This window comes from Populus trichocarpa, chromosome 2, assembly GCF_000002775.5.
Source record: "Populus trichocarpa isolate Nisqually-1 chromosome 2, P.trichocarpa_v4.1, whole genome shotgun sequence".
Lineage (NCBI taxonomy): Eukaryota > Viridiplantae > Streptophyta > Magnoliopsida > Malpighiales > Salicaceae > Populus > Populus trichocarpa.
The window spans coordinates 17,723,060-17,743,917 of NC_037286.2; the positions used below are offsets into that span (position 1 = coordinate 17,723,060).

The following is a 20,858-nucleotide window of genomic DNA, read 5'->3' on the forward strand; positions in this document are numbered from 1 at the left end:
GCTAGAAAATATATCAAAGTAATATTTGTTTTTTATTTTTTAAAATTTACTTTTGACATTAGCAAATTAAAATAATACAAAAACATTAAAAAAAATTTAAGCAAAAAAATAAAATTTTGAATTTTTACCAAACAACATTTGGGTTGCATTTCCAAACTCTACAAAAATCTTAATGGTGAGACTAGATATTAGAGACCTATAATGAAGTGATCCATATATAAAAAGACCATTAAATTAATGATTGAGATATTATGATCATCATAATATCTCAATCATATTTAAAGGGAGGGGGGAGGGAGAAAAACTTGCATGCTACTATTATTTTAGACTTTTAAAACCAACTTACAATTAACAAAAGTTAATTGGATAGAGAAAAACACTATTCATTATGAGATGATTCACGGTTAATTAGAACATTTTAATGGCCAATTTTCCCTTCTAAAACAAATCAATGAACTGGCTATTTAAGGTAATACGGTTTTTTTACAAGGTCTATTAGTCATTACCAAATTGATCGAGGACAAGTAAGTCTTTACCTATTTTAAACCACAATGCAACGACTAAATTATCCTTAAAAGAAAAACTTATTTAACTGGCGTTTATGATTTTTTTTTGTATTTTCATTCTAATTTTTTAGTTATTATCAAGTTGACTAAAGACAATTTGATATTTTAATAAATATAAAATATAATTCAAAAATCAAAGTTGGATAGCGCGAGCAACATATGACTGATGGGTAGGAGGTGCCTGCGATCTTATAAGGCGATGACATTACATGTTGGAAGCATCGAGGCATCTCCTTCCATACAAGGTGGCGTCTGACATTGTTTATACGATGGTATATTACCGAAAACCCATTCTTTTTTATTTTTCTCTTTTCTCTCTCCTCCCCTTAAAATTCACGTTGGTCATTCAAATTTTCAATTTAGTGATATTTGAACTTTGATCCTTATTTTTTATTTTTTATTTTTTATTCTTGGCTCTTGTGCCAAATTTCAATTTGTTTTTAATTTTATCATTAGATCCATAATTGTGATTTGTTAATTTTTTCAAATTCAGTGCTCATTATTTTAATTTTAATTTTTTTTTGTTTAAATTTTGTGAATTTGTTTTTTGCTTTTCTTTTTAATTTTCTATTTCCATTTAAAATTTATTTTTAATATTAATATATTAAATAATATAAAAAAATTAATTTAAAATTAAAAAATTTTATTTTTATAAAAAATAATTGAATCTCAATCCAAGTTTAACAGCTCGTGGAGAAGCAGCTAGCAGGTGGGTGGTCGGTTAGACGACAAAAGTTCGCTCAATAGTCATAGTCATGTAAAAGGAGGTGCTTTTTTTCAAATACTAAAGGCCAATGTGGACACAACAGGGGACACGGGAAAAGTGCCATGCATCTACCTTTTAAAGAGTTCTTAACCGAGGCCGGGCGTATTACCAATGCATTATGGTATTTCGTTGTGTTTTGCAAGGAATATTACGCCGTATATCTGATTAATCACTCTCTCTAGCGTAGGAGTCCTTTTCGATCAAAATTTGTTTTATTTCTTTCTGTAAAACCATAAAAACATGGAAGAAGGGACACTCCCTTTTGACTGATGAGTATTTTCCAATGCACATTCTGGAAAGGAACTCAGTTCTTGGAATTGTGGCGTTGGTGTTTGAAATCTTAAAGCCAATAAAACTCTTCTTGTTATTGGGGAAGGGTACATTAGAAGCTAAACCACGTTCATCTTGGAACCATACACACATGAAACCTGCTCTTGTTCTCTAGCTCTAGTTCCTCTAATTTTGCATGTTTTGCCTTAATTTTCTCCATGTCTGAGAAAGCCAAGTTCTTCTCTAGATCTCTTTTCTTTCTAATTACCATCTCTATCTTCCTTTTGATCCTTTCTTCTTTTTCCCTTGTTCAATTTCCCGGTACTCATTTCATTCCCAGATCAGTTTTCAAGCTAATTCTTGTTAATAGCACATCATTTTTCTTGAAACCCAATGCCCAAACTGAACTTGTCAAATTTCCCTTCTTCTCTTCCACTGATACTAATTTGTCAATGAGATGTGGAAGTTTGTCTTGTCCAAACACCAATATGGGTGCTTCTAGATGCTACAGAAACAAAACATGTGGTCGAAACCAGGCTCTCCGAAAGCTGAAGGTATTTGTGTATGATTTGCCTCCAGAGTTTCACTTTGGATTATTGGGTTGGAAGGGAAATACAAATCAAACTTGGCCAAATGTTGACAGCCACAGTCGTATCCCACCATACCCAGGTGGGTTGAATTTACAGCATAGTGTGGAGTACTGGCTAACCCTTGATCTTCTGGCATCAAACACTCCAAAGGTGGGCACCGCAGTAAGAGTGCAAAATTCTAGTCAGGCAGATATTGTTTTTGTGCCGTTTTTCTCTTCTCTAAGCTATAATCGGCATTCTAAACTACATGGAAAGGAGAAAGTCAGTGTTAACAAAATGCTGCAGACTAAATTAGTGCAATTTTTGACGGCTCGGGATGAGTGGAAGCGGTTTGGGGGGAACGATCATTTGATTGTAGCCCATCATCCGAATAGCATGTTACATGCCAGAAAAAAGCTGGGTTCAGCTATGTTCGTGCTTGCAGATTTTGGGAGATACCCTGTTGAAATTGCCAATCTTGGGAAAGATATAATTGCTCCTTACAAGCATGTTGTGAGGACCATTCCGAGTGGTGAATCAGCTCAGTTTGACCGCAGACCAATATTAATGCATTTCCAAGGAGCAATTTATAGAAAGGACGTAAGTTTCTCTGCCTCCCTCATTTTATTATTTTGGAGCATTTATTTCGTGATGTTGCTTTGATGATTTAAAATATATTCCGATCTTAATATATACTTGTGATATGCATGGGAAAAAAAGAGAATTTTAACCAAATTCATTCGGTTGATATGAATTCTGGACATATATAGTAGAATACAAACTTGTGTTGTTTTTCCAATGTGATTCTGGCTTTCTACTTACTGTGGATGGAAACTGCTCAGCTAAATTTCTCATATTAGATGATGTTGAATGGATTATCTGACAACACGTGATCTTTACCATATGTTCTTCTAGGTTAAAGTTACAATTTGGACGCAATTGCATTGTGTTTTCACTATGCATGTCCTCAAATCCATGATCCAGCTCATGAAAATTTTAATTCTTGGTCATGTAGAAGAATATTATAGATCAAATTTGAAAGACTACGCATTTGATTAAAAATTTGGAAGATTTTGCTGGGGAGCACGCATTCCTAATGTTCCAGAATGTACATCCATTTGCACAAATTAAGATGACAGGAATAAGTTTATGTCATTTCTAAGTTCTAACCTGCATGTCTAGTATTCTGAATCCTGGGAACCATTTCAAAATTAGCTCTGCCTTTTGCAATGCTAGAAGATGAAAACCTTCCCATTTAGATTTTGTTGTATTTGCAAGCATGCATTTTGTGACCTTCCCACATTGGATGATGTCCAACAATTCCAAAAATCATAAACCCCTGCGATGCATGTAAAATTGGCAGCTATTGGTTCCATGGTTATTCTTGATATCTTTTGAAGCATGCATTTTTTTATTTCAGGAAGAACTTTTTATATGCATGTTTTATGATTTTTATGTTCACCATATCAATAAAATTGGTTTTGCATTTTGAATGTATTTCTTTTCAGGGAGGAGCTATTCGCCAAGAACTTTACTACCTTCTAAAAGATGAGAAAGATGTGCACTTCACATTTGGAACATATCGAGGGAATGGAATCAAAAAAGCAGCCCAAGGGATGGCTTCATCCAAATTCTGTCTGAATATTGCTGGGGATACCCCTTCCTCCAATCGCCTGTTTGATGCCATTGCAAGTCATTGTGTTCCTGTGATAATAAGTGATGACATTGAGCTACCATTTGAAGATGTCCTAGACTACTCAGAATTTTGTCTATTTGTTCGAGCATCTGATGCTGTTAAGAAAGGGTATTTACTGGATCTTCTTCGTGGAATTGAGAAAGACCAGTGGACCAAGTTGTGGGAACGATTAAAGGAAATTGCTCCTCACTTTGAATATAGCTATCCATCCCAGCCCGGTGATGCTGTGGATATGGTTTGGAAGGCTGTGTTACGTAAAACATCCTCAGTGCAATTTAAACGTCACAGGAAGAACAGATATGCGAGGCCAGAGGCTTTCCTGAAGAGAATTTAACTTTAGAAAAATGCTACTTCAAAGCTCAAGAAAGTCCTTGTTCATCTGACTGCAGGTTTTGGGATCAGATTTCAAGCTTGGTTTTTCTGAAGATCTGTCGAGGCAGTTGTTTTCCTGGGCATTACTGTTTACTTTATTTCTCATATTTCTTGTTTAATTACAATCTTCCATGTAGGGATCTGTTTACAGAGCACTCCGGTACAATAGTTTTTGTACCTATCCACTGTTCCCTCTTCATTTTTCGAGTTGACTGAACATTAAGCATAAAACATCTAAGAAAGACTTCAAGTTATAAATTGAGTTTTAGAAATCGCACCACAAATTACCAAACTGAAAACGGAAGAGGTGGAACAGCACAAATCAAGAGAAGAATTCATTACGAAACTTCCTTTGAGCCTATAACTTTAGCAGTGGGCATGCGTGCACGCTGGCATTGCATGATTCGAGAGGGATTTGTTTTGGTCAATATAGGTACTCTATATGAAGCATAAGTTTCTGCAGTAACTGATAGAAATTTCTATTGTAAGTGTATCTTTGTAGAATGCGATGGCTCAAATCATATTATGGGACTGCAAACCGTATTTTGCTGAGCTGCACACTGCATTTTATGGAGAGAAGTGCCCAGACTTTTCAAAAAAAAAATCAAAGCTAAAACCTCACTCTGAGGGAGTTCCTTATTGGAGGCAGCATATTTGATATGGAAGAGGTTCAAAAGGGTATGAACAGAGAATTATTTGCGGGATCATGAACAACAGGCCTTCTTGGCAGTGGATTTACATGGCCACTGCTCAAGTTATTCCAATCAATCAGCATATGACAAACAACATGGACAGATAGATAGCCATAACCAAGACAATCACAAATATAGCAATCTCATAATTATATCGTGCAAAGAAGAGGAAGGCACTCAGCAACTGTTTTAAATCTGAGTCTGGGTGGTATTTATAGGAGTCAAGTTACGCGGAATGCACAGGACAAGAAGTCCAAAAAAGAATTTCAACAAGTCAAACAAGCTTTATATATTAACTAATTATCTAAAATGCAGGGGAAAGTAGTGTAGTTTTTTCTATTTTTTTTGTTTTTTTGTTTTTTTTTTAAAATTATCTTTGTCAATTTTATTTTTTTACTATTGAACTGGTTAAGAATTTAGCTTTATAGTTTTTTCTTTGAAACATTGTCGATTGATACAATGTTTTCTCATATTATTTTTGTTTTGCTACAGTTTTTTTCACATATTTTTTTCTAAAATTATCTTTGTCGAATTTATTTTTTTAATATTGAGATGATTAAGAATTTAGCTTTCTAGTTTTTTTCTTAAAAACATTGTGAATTGCTACAGTGTCTCCCCATATGGTTTTTATGTTTTTTTTTATGATTTTTTCCAAAATTCTTTGTCGATTTTATTTTTTTAATATTGAGCTGGTTGAGAATTACAACTGTAGCTTTCCTCACAAAACATTGTGGATTGCTATAGTGTTTCTCTACATAGATCTTTTTTTTATGATTTTTGTTTCTTTATATGATTTTTTTCTAAATTGTCTTTGTTGCTTCTATTTTTTTAATATTAAGCTGGTTGAGAATTTAGCTTTATACTTTTTTTTTCTTTAAAACATTGTGGATTGCTACAGTCATTCCCTATATGGTTTTTTTTTGTTATGATTTTTTAAAAAAGTTATCTTCGTCAATTTTATTTTTTTAATATTGAGCTGGTTGAGAATTACAACTGTATATTTCCTCACAATACACTATAAATTGCTACAGTGTTTCCCTACATTGTTTTTCTCCTTTCGTTTTTTTATGTTTTTTTTCTAAAATTATCTTTGTAGTTTTTTTCTTAAAAACATTGTAAATTGCAATAGTCTTTCGCCATATGATTTGTTTTAATGTTTTTTGCATAAGTCCATGACAACGCATAAACATGCTATAAGCTCGTGGTAGCATGCGGGCATGACATCTAGTATATATTAACTAGCGTATTCTATAAGGCTTGAGATCAACTAATTATAATAATAGTAAAAAGAATAGAATTATATCCAAACCGCTCTATATAAGATCCTCATTATAATAATAATAATATAAAAAAAAAGGTTAGGATCATATTCAAATTAGACCCATAAAATGTTGTTTCAGAATTTTCATTATTTTTCTAGTTATTTTTAGATTTTTTTCTTAGTTAAGTTTTAAAATTTTAATTTGATTTTATTTTATTTTAATTAGCTATAGTTAGTTTGATTATTATTTAAATAACTTTGTAGCTTGTTTTTAAAGCACAAATTATTTAGTTGATTATTCAAAAATTTATTTAGAACTTTTCAATCCATAGTTTTCACTATAGTTTAGGGCTAATATTTAGAACTTGAGGAGTTCTAGTTTCTTTCTATATGATTCAAAGATGTAATTTTTAGGACTTGAGAAACCCTAATTTTCTATCTTTGTGAATAAACTATGTCTGTTAGTATTAGAGTAGATTAGCATATTTGATGGATAAAGACGTTTGCAACATCTTCCCATCTCATAATGAAGAATTGGAGGCTATTTATGATGTTACGAGGGCGTAAAAAGTGTTGCGATGTCGCGGTCGCACAAATTAATTACCCTAACTTGAAACACAATACACAAGATAGTATAGAGCAAGCAAGGGGTCGATCCCACGAGGAAGGTTCAAGTCAGATATTTATGATAGATAATATGCAATTTGGGGGGGGGGTTGGACGTTATCTATGCTAAAGCAAAAGAAAACAGAAAACTATCTAACAAAATTTAATAAAATCAGAAAATTATCAAGAGAACAAACCTTGGTCGCAAGCACACATCCACCTACAGAAATCAGAACTGATCATGGAAACGAAACATCAATTTATATTCTGAATATTTATCTCTTCTTAACATTGGTTAGTTAACGGATCCGCCGTATAACTAAACCTAATCATCAAACAACCACAGTGTCCGTACTAGTAATTTAATTTAATGGCAGCCTTAAGAACTAGATAAGTTGATTAACTAAGAAAACATAATTGTCTGTAGTCTATGTTTGATTTGATTGAATGTTATCCCTAAGATTAATAACGTAGATCCGCCACAATTATTAAACTCAGTTGCTTCACAAGTTCATATACCACAACTCCGGTTTTGATATCAAACTTAGCAATAGATTGCCAACAATAATAACTTAGAGTCCGCTCTAGCAATTAAAATAAACAATCATAGGAAAAATAAGCATAGGAGAACAAACATATTCATCATATAAACTGAAAAGAAAAGGTAAAATAAATCTCACAGTTCTTGAAATCCGAAGGTTTCTGTATCCTTACAACCAAGAAAAAGTGTTTAGCCTTGCATGTTTGTTGAACAACCAATCAAAAAGAAGGAAGAATGCATGATTTTGGGTTTCTTAGATGAAGGGGGTGTTTTTCTCTTCTTGGTCTGCTGTCCCCCTTCTCTTCTCTCATTCTTTTTATATCCTAGGAAACCCTAGTCTCTATTTTACAAAATAGTCCTCTCTTAAGTAGACAGTTTACATTTAAGTACTTCAATAACTATTTCCTAAAAAAAGAGAAATAGCCTTGCATGAAATCTTCAAGCTTTGACTTAGAGGAGCTAAATTGCTGAAATAAAAACTTGGATATCGGTTTAGATGCTTCGGAACGTAATTTGGGCTCGTTTCTTCACGAAACCTATTTGCTGGTAGAATTCAGTTGTCGTCTTTGAAAACTCATATATCCCTCATATGACATCGGTTTTTGATGAAATTTGGAGAGTTGATAGCCCTTTGAGTCAGGAATCCAAAACAATTGAGTTTGCATCAATTGGACTTCTGTAGCTCCAGATATTCAAGTGGAATGGCCGAAAGTCAACACTGGCAGATTGCGAGATTTGACTTTGAAGGCTGCGCTTTCCATGCTCTTCCTTATTTTATTTTCTTGCCTTAGATTTCCAGAAAGGTATGGATGTTAGCTTTTTAATGCCACTAGAATCACTTCATTTTGACTTCTAGAGCTCACGCTCTGCATAAAACATTGATTGAAGGTCAAATCTGTCAATGACCTCCAATTAACTCCTTTTTGCATCTTTCATCCAAAAGTGCATTCAAAACATAAAATAAAGAATATCAAGGCATTTTACATATAAAATATAGGCAAAACACTAATTAAATATAGATGAAACTATCAAATAATATGGTTGCATCAAGAAGCAAAATGAAGAACCCTACAAATTTGATTAGTTGGATCAACTGATAAAGGGATGCATAATTAGAGAAAGTGACGAGGAGAGAGATGTGCCTAAAAACTTACCTCGAAGAAGACCGAGTCCTAGATCTATTCATGCAAACCTATGTAGGCATCATGTCAATATGAAAGAGTGGTGTTTATGACAAACGATACACTGAAGAATTAACTCATAGTTAATATTTTTGTAAACGCGTTCCTAATTTTGATTTCTTTGATGGAGACTTTTTGAAAAAAGAAAAGAAAAGATGGTTATTAAAGTTGGAATTGTACTTTAAATTGAAGAAGATTCCCATTTATCATAGGTAGGATTTGAAAGATGTAAACTTACTTATGGTACTGGAGATTGGTTGTGAGATGTTCTAGATGATAGAGTTTATAACGGGATGCCTATAATTACATTATAACAAATTATTAAATCAAAGATCTAACATATCAGGGCCATTGATTATTTTTGTTTGATTAGATCCAGACCGTTGATCATATAAAAAACGATCATACCGTCTACTAAAAACAGGCTCACAGATTTGCGATAGCTTGGGTGATATATGGTCAATACCCAAGAAGTCATGGCTATCAGATTAATTTAAGGTCAATTTGATCGTGATTGTTAGATCAGATATTAAATGATCTGGATTGTCAAGTAATGTGAGTTCACATCAATACCATACAATCGACCGCACATGATCTAACCCACTTCATGTTTCTCATTATTGACGGCGTCACTTCTTACTGCTAGTTCTTCACCTTCTGGCCATAAAAAGAGGCATCGCCACCACAGAAAAAAGCGCTACCTTGTTTCGACCAAAACCTGACCAGGAATCAACGCCTTCACCACTAGGGAAGACCCACTATGAGCTTTTTCAGTGAAGACCCACCGTGAACTAGCTTCAAAGACTAAACATCCATCACTAGTAGCTTCAAGACCACCCCTACAACCACCCTTCTTCTTTGACAACCACCAGCAATCGACAACAATTGATGGGATACAAGCAATAACTTGGTGAAAAGAGAACAAACCAAAAGAGAGAAGGATTTAAACACCAAGGAAGATTGAACCTTTGATTAAACAGATCTCCTACCTCAGACGTTTGTTTACCTCATCGCCGATATAGGAGCGGAGAGGAGACTAGGGTGCTTCGAATCTACCAATTCACGCTCCTTTAATGACGATGCATGAATCCACACTCCAAGAGTGTTGGTGGCTCGTGGTACACGCGCCACCAAAGCGGTATTCTAGAGTATATTCTAGTATATCCTGGATATTTCAAATGTTTTGAAAGGTGAATTTATAAACTTAAATTATTTTTAGATAAATTACTAAAATTGTGAAATTTTAGAACCAAATGGTTATTATTTTTGTTTAATATTTGGAATTGTGATCTACATCTAAGGAGTTTTTTTTATATTAAACGAATCATTTTTCTTCTTACAAAAATAAAAAAAAGTATTTCTTTTAGAAAATACATTTTTTATTTGAATTGCATAAGATCAAGTCTCTCAAAAATAAAATAAAAATCATATTTTTGATTATATATATACATTGTGTGTTTTAGCCTTTTTTTTTTTTACAAAAATACACATGCATTTTAAATTTAATAATCAGTTTACTAAATCCATGAAAATTTGATCAATATTTCAATAACCTCTAAATTTTAATTCATGAGAATTAATGGTTAATATTATGGTACTGGTATTTAAATATTAGAAATTGACTAGAAAATTCTTAGAATTATTCTCAATATTCATAAATTTTATTTGGGAGTATTTTTCACCACAACATACGAGTTGTGGAAAACCTTTCCGCCTTTCACGATAGGTGAACCCTATCAAGACACCTACATGGACCTTTTCCATAAGAATTCATTTGGGCACACAAGCCCATAATAAATTTGAAATACCATATTTATTCGCATGAGTGAATCTTTACTCTAAGCCATAGACTTCATTAGTTAGAAATCCATCAAACCCTTTAAACCACACAATGCAGCTTACCTCAGGTAGAGTGCGCTAGGGATGCTAATATCTTCCCTAGCCACAACCAGTCTCTTACCCTTGAAATCTCTGATAAAACTAGTATACCCAGGTTTCCTGGCGACCCTAAACCAAACAACTAGGTGACGACTCCCTGGACCCCTGATATCATGCATCTATATGAGATAGAATGACGACTCAACGAGGGAAGATATTGTTTCTTACAGTATTAGACTAAGATTTATGTGTTTGATGTGGTTTTTTTTATTTGATGTGTTTAGATTTTCACATTTAACGTATTTTAATTTATTCATGATTTAACATATTTTATCTTGCCCATACATATATGTTTGAATACAGATAAATGGCTTCATGCATTAGTAGTTTCTTTGTGATATATCACTTCAGAATGCACACACATGGAAACTTTAGGTTAGGTGGGGGAGTAACGGTTTACCCTATGACTTTCAGTCAGGGTTTAAGTTCGTGAAACCATTCAACTCTTTCCTGAGTACTTGGATTGGTAGTGATTGATATACGTTACATTCTATTACCTATTGAGCCCCTATATTTCCTTTACAAGGGTGATCATTAGGATAGCGAGACCCTTTTTTAAAGACCAAGTAGTAAATCTATTCTTTGTCTCTCATAAAAGGATTAGAACTTGGCTTTAGGGTGTAGGCTCCCTACACATGTTTTAAATCAAGGAAAGCCCTTCTTGAAGCATCTTGAGTTTAGGATTTATAGGTGACACAATAGCCATCACTTAAGAAATTTTTGTTGTAGAGTTTGGGCAAAAATCAAAATTCTTGTTCATCATACAAGAGTTATGATTGTGTGTCACCCTTTGAAGGGTGAGTTCATCATATAAAAACATACTCATACACATAATATACATGCTCATAGGTTAAAATATAGGTCTCCCAAATTTGGTTTTTCCCCTAATGAGTTAAGAGTCACCGACTTCTGACGGTGTTAAGGAGAATTTACTCATTTTCCAATCTTAAAGCATTGTTTATGGTTTTCTACAAGCCGGTAACAAGAGCCTCTGTTTTACCATTAACACAACTTGTGACCTATGCTCAGATGTCATCTATGAAGTTCTGATACATTCATCAATAGAGACTATATGGAAATTTAGACTTCTTTCCAAGGAGTGCAACAAGTTCCCAAATGAATCCACTTTCAAGAAGCTACACAACCAAAAACCCAACACTGTCTCTAGGTACTTATACAAAGAATGATAAGAAATGAATATCAGTTTTCTTTATTTGAACCGACACTCTGAAGCCCCATCCTCAAATATCATTTGATTTCCTTCCTGACCACATGGAAATTGTGGCATCAATAAATCAAGGAGTTTTACTCTGCCATGCATACAATGGACCATGTTATTATATGTGTAACCCTGCTATCAAACAATGACAAAAAAATCCTGAATCCAAAGACATGATATGATACTATAAAATTTAGCCTAATAGTTGAAAGATCAAAGCCTTTACACTACAAGATAGTAAGATTCTCGAAGCCCAAGTTTCGCTCACATGATATAGAATTCTATATATATCTCTGTATTAGAGTTAAGTTTGTTTTACTCAAAGACTTGGAGATGGAAGTTATTGGATGAAGTAAAGTTGTAAGAGGAGTTTCTTTAACGTATGACAAAAATATATGTGAATGGTTCACTTAATTGGCTTACTTGGAAGAGAAATATATTTGCATTTGATGTGAAAAGGGAGAGTTATTATTTGTTTCTACTTTCTTCACCAGTCTACAAGGGCAATAATAACAAAGATATTGAGCTTGTCAAATATAAAGAAAAACTTGTAATGACTTGTATTGATAGGAGGAACGATTTCATGAAAGTATGGATCATGAAGAGTTACAATAGAAAATAATGGAACAAAAGGCATTCAATAAACATAGGGTTTTAACAAGGAAAGAACCCCATTTAAATCCTTTAGCCTTCTTTAATGCTAACATTATGCTTATGAGAGAATATTTTCCTAATGTGACATTCTATAACTTCAAGACCAAAAACATTGATATGCTAAGATTAAGGAAGGGTTTACTCTATGGATGCTTTCCATTTCAATTCACATTTATTACCAAGAAAGAAACACAGTTGGATAAAAGTATTGGAATTGTCGAGCCTTCAAGAACAATTACCCCAAGCCACTATCTTCTAGGTGGTACACCAGAACATCCTCAACATAACAAGTAATAAAAAATGCTTGGCAAAACACATATATTGCTAGAGAAGTTGATCCAAGAAAGGTGTTGAATTGTCAATCATGTTGTTATGAGACTTTGCTATTTTGTTTAGTATGTTCACTTTGTTTTGGGTCACATCTCATCCTTTAATGAGATGTATCTTTTCTTTGTCTCTATGTTGTTCTGAAATCAGGAGATGTCTAGCATTTTATTTTAACATAATATTTTGATCAAACTCCAACATACGAAATTAAGGTCAATCAATTCTGAAAGATTAAAGTGTTTTAATTACAAAAATGACTCAACATTCATTAAAATAACATGACGAACAGTATGGGGTGACAAAACAAATTTTAAACTCATATACAAAATTGAACCACACATCATAGAGCTAAGTTTTACCAGTATGCATAATGACATGTAATGGATTTGGTAATTATGCACTCGCAAATCATAATTCTTTGCATGTCCAAATCATTATCTTGGATGAGATCAAAATTCATTAGTTCTAATCGACCTTGCTTGAAATGAAAAAAAAATATCATCTTTGTTTATTCCTTTCACAGTTCTTAAAATATAATTCCCTTGCAATCCCAATTTAAGTTTGATAGAATCTTTCTTTAAAAAAGAAATCCTGACATGGACCACACTCCATATTGGGGGTAAATGAGGGTTTTTTTGGTTGAAAAGATGAATACAACAATAGAATTAATGGTAAAAGGAATGTTAAGAATGAAAGTCCAACAATTGAGAAATGACTGAAAGTATTAAAAAAACCTAGACTATAAGGTATCTAGGGACACCCTAAGAAAGACAGTGAGAATGCCAAAAGTAGAAATTGTCAGCATTTAAAGGCAAATCAAGTTTTTGATGATGGAATGTCATGATAAGATTAAAAGTAGGAAAATGCCTATCACATCTAGGAAGGAAAAAAAAGTTATAATTGAGGAAAGAAATAACAAATGCCAAAAGTCGATGCCAAGGAAATAGTAAAAAAAAAAGATACTGAACTATGAACATGTCTTTTGATATCTATGATAAAGCCCCTGGTGTCTTCAAATGATTAAATTGGTTATCCATCAAAGCAAAAGTCGGATTTGCTTTATGGCTTTTGTTAAAAGAATATTGATCTTTTAGGTGGACATGAAATGTGTGGCATAATTATATGCCATTCTTTTACAAAGATAATGAAATAAAAATAAAGAAATAATAAGACTAATAATTGGTAGATAACCTAGGCCTTTTTTTTGAATTTAAATTTGAGATAAAGGAGTATCAAGTGATAAATGATGGTTAATGAGCTTCAATATTCTCTTTAAGTTTGAGATTGACAATGAAAGGAGTGACATGGTTATATGCTAATGTTTGACCTTGATTGATAACACTGAAAGTTTTTTATTGATGAAAAATCATATTAAGAATAAGGTATAGTTATTGTTTAATTATGATGGAGTTTCCTATCCAGTTTTAGAAAACAAGATTTATTGATAAAATATATGACATGGTTATACATCATTTCTTCTACAAAGATAGCAAGAGAAAAGGAGTTAATGAATAGTTGATGGTGATCATAGGTCTTTGAAACACTCAAATACCTTTTAAGCCTGTGAATTTCCTTTTTTTTCATAGTTATGAGCCATAGCTTGTGTTATATGTTTTTAAAAACCCTTTCTGATCAAGTAAGCGATTTGAATCGATAAATGACACTTTCAAAACTTGAAAAGCTTTTCCATAAGGGTTGCGGCTTCACAACTGATTATTATACATGTTGATAAAGTATGTATTGTAAATGAGATAAATTTTCAATGGAACCTCGAGTCTTTACTCGAACCTCCTATTGTTGAAATATACAGAAGGTCATCTCATCATGTACCATCAAATGATATACCTAAAATAAGAGATTAAAATGGACATAAAGAACCATAGAAGAGCTAAACAAATTGTTTTAATCTTACATCGAGTCAATTTTTGTTTTCAAAATGAAAAATAATCAAAGGATTGCACGTATTGAATGGCATGTGTTAGGTATTTGACCAAAGAAACTTGATTTTCAAAAATACTTTTAAAAAAAACTGACATCTCTATGATTTCATTTCAACAATTAGACTTCAATGGATATGATCCTTGAAATTTACAAGTTGATTCTAGAACAAGAAAGACTTTCAAACGAAAAGATCATTGACTGAGTTTACAAAGTAATTGACAGAAATGACATTAATACTTCTTAAGTTGAGTAGTCGGGGTCAATATAGTGGACCTTGGGAGAGAAAATAAACAATATTCATATTAGCTAGCAGACAAAATCAAATAATGATTCAATGAAATCCATCAAAGTTATGTTTAGTATCTAGTTATGACAAATGCCTCTTAATGATAAACAGAAGAATGAGCACGATCAAATTAACTAAGGGCAATGTTTCTCAAAGATAGTCTATGATTTAATGAACTCTAACAACAGTTGAGAGTAACACTACTTTTGAGGGGCATCTTTATATCTGAAATTTTAGTTTATCCTCTGAAATGTGGTTATGAATCATAAAAAAAGTTATTGCATGAGTGCATTTTAATAAATTTTGAAAGAATGCACGCCACCTAGACTGATCGTGAGACAATTTGTTTTGAAGTTCATCGATTCAAAATGCATTCCACCACATGAATGTGGTTGATAAAATGAACATCATTAATGATGATAATGAATTTCTTTTCATGATCTGATTAGATAGGTTGAGAGGAATTTTATTGAGAAGAACATTAAGCATACAACGATCAGCCTTTACTGCAAACTAAAAGATGCATGTCTAGATGACTTAGCAATTCCATGGAGGTTGATGATAACATATGCTTGAAGAGTATGGTTCAATTGAAGGTAACTTTATGGCTGATTGACAATATAAGATAAGGTCGACACTAGAAAATCTTTTGATGATTAATGTCAAGATGCACATAACTAATCAGAGGGCAATTATTGAGAGAATCTAAGAAGTGAATGATTAGTTAAACTCCTTTATGATGAATCAAACAACACCATACTTGGTGACATGGTCAGGTTTGATAAACAATGAGAGCAGTAATCATTGCGAATAACCCAAGATAGGCATTGCACTTATATTTGAGTGGATGATTGACATATGGTAAACTTGAATGAGTTGGTGAATCAGAGAACTAAGAAGGTTTGGATAGTAAGTTAAGGCACCCTATAGCGATAGAGCATCGAAGAGGGAGGGCTTATATTTCAAATAGGTAAGGATACATGCATGTCATCTAACCCCAAAGCATTGGATATATGCTTTTGAATATTTCAAGAAGATCCTTATTAAAATCTAGCAAGATTTTGATGAATTTTAGTTGATAAAGAAAGAATCCTTGAGCTATGATGGTAAGGAATCTCAATTTTTTAAAATTAAACAGAAAACTGAGAAGAAACCTACTATTAGAAAATTCTCAAGAAAAAGAGAAGATCAACCCTGCCATATTTAAAAAGAACCCTACAGTGAGAAGAACCCTACATCAAGAAGAATCTTCAGGTCAGCCCTGCAATCAAGAAGCACAACATTTTCAAACTCCATGATCAGGAAATTTCAAGTCAACTCTATAATCAGGAAGCACCACGTTTTCAAACTCCACGATCAAGAAATTTTAGGTCAACCCTACAATAAAAAAACACCAAGAAATTAAACCCTGCAATCAGGAAGAAAAGTGAGATAAACCCTATTATTAGAAAATTTTCTATAGAAAAATCAACCCTGTCATCATGAAGAATCTTCATGTTAACCCTGCAATCAAGAAGTATCGAGTTTTCAAACCCTGCGATTGAGAAGTAACAAAGATTTTAGTTCTGGTTAAAAGAAATTTTCAGATTGAGATTTCAAGTTAGCCGAGCTGTTTTTCATATTTTAGTTCTAGTTAAAGGGAATCGTCAGATTGGGATCTAAGGTTGACCGAGCTAAAAATAAAGACAAAGGTTCGGGTTAAATGCGGTCTCTAAATTGAGATTTCAAGTTAATCGACATGCATGCAAAATTTTGTTTCTAGTTAAAAAGAATTACCAGATTAAAATTTCAGGTTGACCAACCTGAAGACAAAGACTAAGGTTCTAGTTAAAAGGGGTATTTAGATTGAGATTTTAGGTATACTGAGCTAAAGACAAAGATTAACAAAGATTTTAGTTCTGGTTAAAAGAAATTTTCAGATTGAGATTTCAAGTTAGCCGAGCTGTTTTTCATATTTTAGTTCTAGTTAAAGGGAATCGTCAAATTGGGATCTCAGGTTGACCGAGCTAAAAACAAAGACAAAGGTTCTGGTTAAATGCGGTCTCTAAATTGAGATTTCAAGTTAATTGACCTGCATGTGAAATTTTGGTTCTAGTTAAAAGGAATTTCCAGATTAAAATTTCAGGTTGACCAACCTGAAGACAAAGACTAAGGTTCTAGTTAAAAGGGGTATTTAGATTGAGATTTTAGGTAGACTGAGCTAAAGAAAAAGATCAAGGTTCTGATTAAAAAGGGTCTCTAAATTGAGATTTCAAGTTAACCGAGTTGAAGGCAACACTTTGGTTCTAGTTAAAGGGAATCGTCGAATTGAGATTTCAGGTTGACCGAGCTGAAGACAAAGACCAAAGTTCTAGTTAAAAAGGTCTCTAGATTAAGATTTCAGGTTAACCAAGCTGAAGGCAACACTTTGGTTCTAGTTAAATAGAATCACCAAATTAGGATCTCAAGTTAACCGAGCAAAAGACAAAGACCAAGGTTCTAGTTAAAAGTGGTCTCTAAATTAAGATTTTAAGTTAATTGACATGCATGCAAAATTTTGGTTTTAGTTAAAGGGAATCGCCAAATTGGAATTTCAGGTTGACCGAGCTAAAGACAAAGACCAAGGTTCTAGTTAAAAAGGGTCTCTAGATTGAGATTTTAGGTAGATTGAGTTAAAAACAAAGACCAATGTTCTGGTTAAAAGAGGTCTCTAGATTGAGATTTCAGGTTAACCGAGCTAAAGGCAACACTTTGGTTCTGGTTAAGGGAATTATCGAATTGGGATTTCAGGCTAATCGAGCTGAATACAAAGACCAAAGTTCTAGTTAAAAGGGATTTCTAGATTGAGATTTCTGGTTAACCATGCTGAAGGCAACACTTTGGTTCTAGTTAAAGGGAATCATCAGATTGGGATCTCAAGTTGACCGAGCTAAAGACAAAGACCAAGGTTTTGTTTAAAAGCGGTCTCTAAATTAAGATTTCAAGTTAATCGACCTGCATGCAAAAAATTGGTTCTAGTTAAAGGGAATCGCCATATTGGAATTTCAGGTTGATCGAGCTGAAGACAAAGACCAAGGTTCTAATGGAAAAGGGTCTCTAGATTGAGATTTTAGGTAGACTGAGCTAAAAACAAAGACCAAGGTTCTAGTTAAAAGGGGTCTCTAGATTGAGATTTCAGGTTAACTGAGTTGAAGGCAACACTTTGGTTCTAGTTAAAGGGAATCGTCAAATTGAGATTTGAGGTTGACCAAGCTGAAGATAAAGACCAAAGTTCTAGTTAAAAGGGGTCTCTAGATTGAGATTTCAGGTTAACCAAACTGAAGGCAACACTTTGGTTCTAGTTAAAGGGAATCGCCGGATTGGGATCTCAGGTTGACCGAGCTAAAGATAAAGACCAAGGTTCTAGTTAAAAGCGGTCTCTAAATTAAGATTTCAAGTTAATCGACCTGCATACAAAATTTTGGTTCTAGTTAAATGGAATCACTAGATTGGAATTTCAGGTTGACCGAGCTAAAGACAAAGACCAAGGCTCTGGTTAAAGAAGGTCTCTAGATTGAGATTCCAGGTTAACCAAACTGAAGGCACCTTTTGGTTCTGGTTAAAAGGAATCACTAGATTGCGATTTCAGGTTAGCTGAGGTGTTTTTAAAATTATGGTTCTGATTAAAGGGGATCGTCATATTGAGATCTTAGGTTGACTGAGCTTTTGGTTCTAGTTAAAGGGAATTGCCAGATTGGGATTTCAGGTTAACCGAGTTATAAACAGTTTCGTCATAGTTTGGGTTGAAGGGGATTGCTGCAAAGATAGAGTTTCAAGTCAACCAAACTACAAGCTTTGAGAAGATTAGTTTTGGAAGAACAATTTGTTTGTCTTTACAAACTTACTATGCCAACCACTTAATAAGTCTTTGCTTCATAAGTATTGTAAAGTTGTTACTACCTAAATTTTGACCCAATTTCTATTTTTTTTGAAAAAAAACCAAAAATAACAAAACAAAAAACAAAAAAAATTATGTTTTTGACGTATTTGCATTATTTTTTGCGTCTTTTTCAAAGAATTAAAAAAAACATGTTTAATATTTTAGCGATCTAAATATTGTGGAAGGGAGATGGCACATTTTAAAATTGAAAACCCTCTTACAAAGCAACCAAAATTTTAATCAAATAATCCATAATCAAATTTCTTAATCCGAGGGTCTATATTTCTTTGCTTTGCCTATAAGTTATTCCTACAAAGTAATAAAAATCAAATGAGTGGTAGAGATTTATTCTTGAAATCCAATGGTTAATTTTGGTTTGCTTTGCCTTCAAGCCAAATAATTTTTTTTCTATAAATAAGTGGTTACACACATATAAAAATAAAAGGGGGGTAGATTTTATAGGGGGAGAAATGAGATAGAGAAGGTAACAAAAAACCACCAGTAACAAACCTTCTCTTTCCTATATAATAGTGCTTTTCTTTTAAGTCGTTTGATCAAGTTGGCTAAAAGAATTTCAACTGCTTGACTAGAGTTTAAAATAGACTTGTCCACACTAGATCAAAGATCCAACAGATCAGGGCCATTGATCAGTTTTGTTTGATTAGATTCGGACTGTTGATCATATCAAAAGCGATCAAACTGTCTACTAAAAATAGCCTCACAGATCTACCATAGCTTGGGTGACATATGGCTAATACCCAAGAAGTCATGGCTATCAGATCAATTTAAGGTCAATTTGATCGTGACTATTAGATCATAAATTAAGCGATCTGGACTATCAAGTAATGTCAGCTCACATCAATGCCATACAATCGGCCACACCTGATCTAACTCACTTCATCTTTCTCCCCATCGACGACATCACTTCTTACTGCCATTTCTTTGCCTTTCGGCCACAAAAAGGTGTTGCCACCACAGAAAGAAGTGTCGCATCATGGTGATAAAAACCCGACCAAAAATCAACACCCCCACCACTAGGGAAGACCCACTTTGAGCTCCAGCAGTGAAGACCCACCATGAACCAGCTTCAAAGACTAACTAGTCATCATCGGTAGCTTCGAAGACCACCCTTGCAACCACCCTTCTTTTTTTATAACCACCAGCAGTCGACAACAACTGATGGATACAAACAATAACTTGGTGAAAAGAGAACAAACCAAAAGAGAAGAGGATTTAAACACCAAGAAGGACCAAACCTTTGATCAAGCAAATCTCATTCCTCATACATTCGGTTACCTCACTACCAGTATAGGAGCGAAGAGGAGATTGAGGTGCTTCGAATCTGTTCACACACCTTCAGCAGCGACAGCACGTAGTACATACATCGCCACTATTCCAGCGATCTGTCAGTGTATATTCCATATACCCTAGACATTTCAAACACCTCAGAAGATCTATCTATAAACTTAACTTATTTTTGGACAAATTGCTAAAATTGTGAAATTTTGGAACCAAATGGTTATTTGGAATTGTAAACTACATGCAATGTGCGTTTTTCGGTATTAAACGAATTGTTCTCTCTTTTACAAAAATAACAATAAATTGTTTTTTTTAAAAAAATTCATTTTTTTACTCAAATTACATACAACTAGTCTCTCAAAAATACAAAAAATCATATTTTTTTCTTTTATACACACACACACATGGTGTGTTTTAGCTTTTTTTTTAAAAAAATACATATATTTGCATGCAATTTGGATTTAATAATCAATTTACTGAATCCATGAAAATTTGACTAATATTTGCGACCCATGACCCAGCATAAACCAACTCCATATATTTACGATGACAAAACATTGTTATATCCATTCTAGCCTTGATATTGTCCTTTGTTTTCCCCTTCATGTCTATAACCGTGTTGAAAATGTTCTCAAACGCGTTCTTTTATATATGTATGACGTCAAGGTTACAACGGAGGAGATTGGTCTTCCAATAAGGAAGCTTTTAAAAAATACTTAACTTTACCTAATTATGGGTCAAACCAGAACCAAGAAACTTCTGTTTACCGGATTGGA

General features: G+C 33.4%; 1 protein-coding gene across 1 annotated transcript; it reads left to right on the top strand.

Moving 5' to 3' along the window:
- Positions 1–1,396: 1,396 nt before the first annotated feature.
- LOC18111318 (probable arabinosyltransferase ARAD1) lies at positions 1,397–4,497 on the top strand. The gene is made up of 2 exons (XM_006389632.3): positions 1,397–2,771; positions 3,680–4,497. Exons 1-2 carry the CDS (start codon positions 1,821–1,823, stop codon positions 4,199–4,201), a joined length of 1,473 nt encoding a protein of 490 aa, XP_006389694.1. The 5' UTR covers positions 1,397–1,820; the 3' UTR covers positions 4,202–4,497.
- Positions 4,498–20,858: the final 16,361 nt, after the last annotated feature.

Bases quoted from the DNA above. Each gene is read 5' to 3' on its own strand.
- LOC18111318 (XM_006389632.3), top strand. From the start codon at position 1,821: ATGTCTGAGAAAGCCAAGTTCTTCTCTAGATCTCTTTTCTTTCTAATT. The intron at 2,772-3,679 runs GTAAGTTTCTCT...ATTTCTTTTCAG, and splicing joins GAGCAATTTATAGAAAGGAC to GGAGGAGCTATTCGCCAAGA.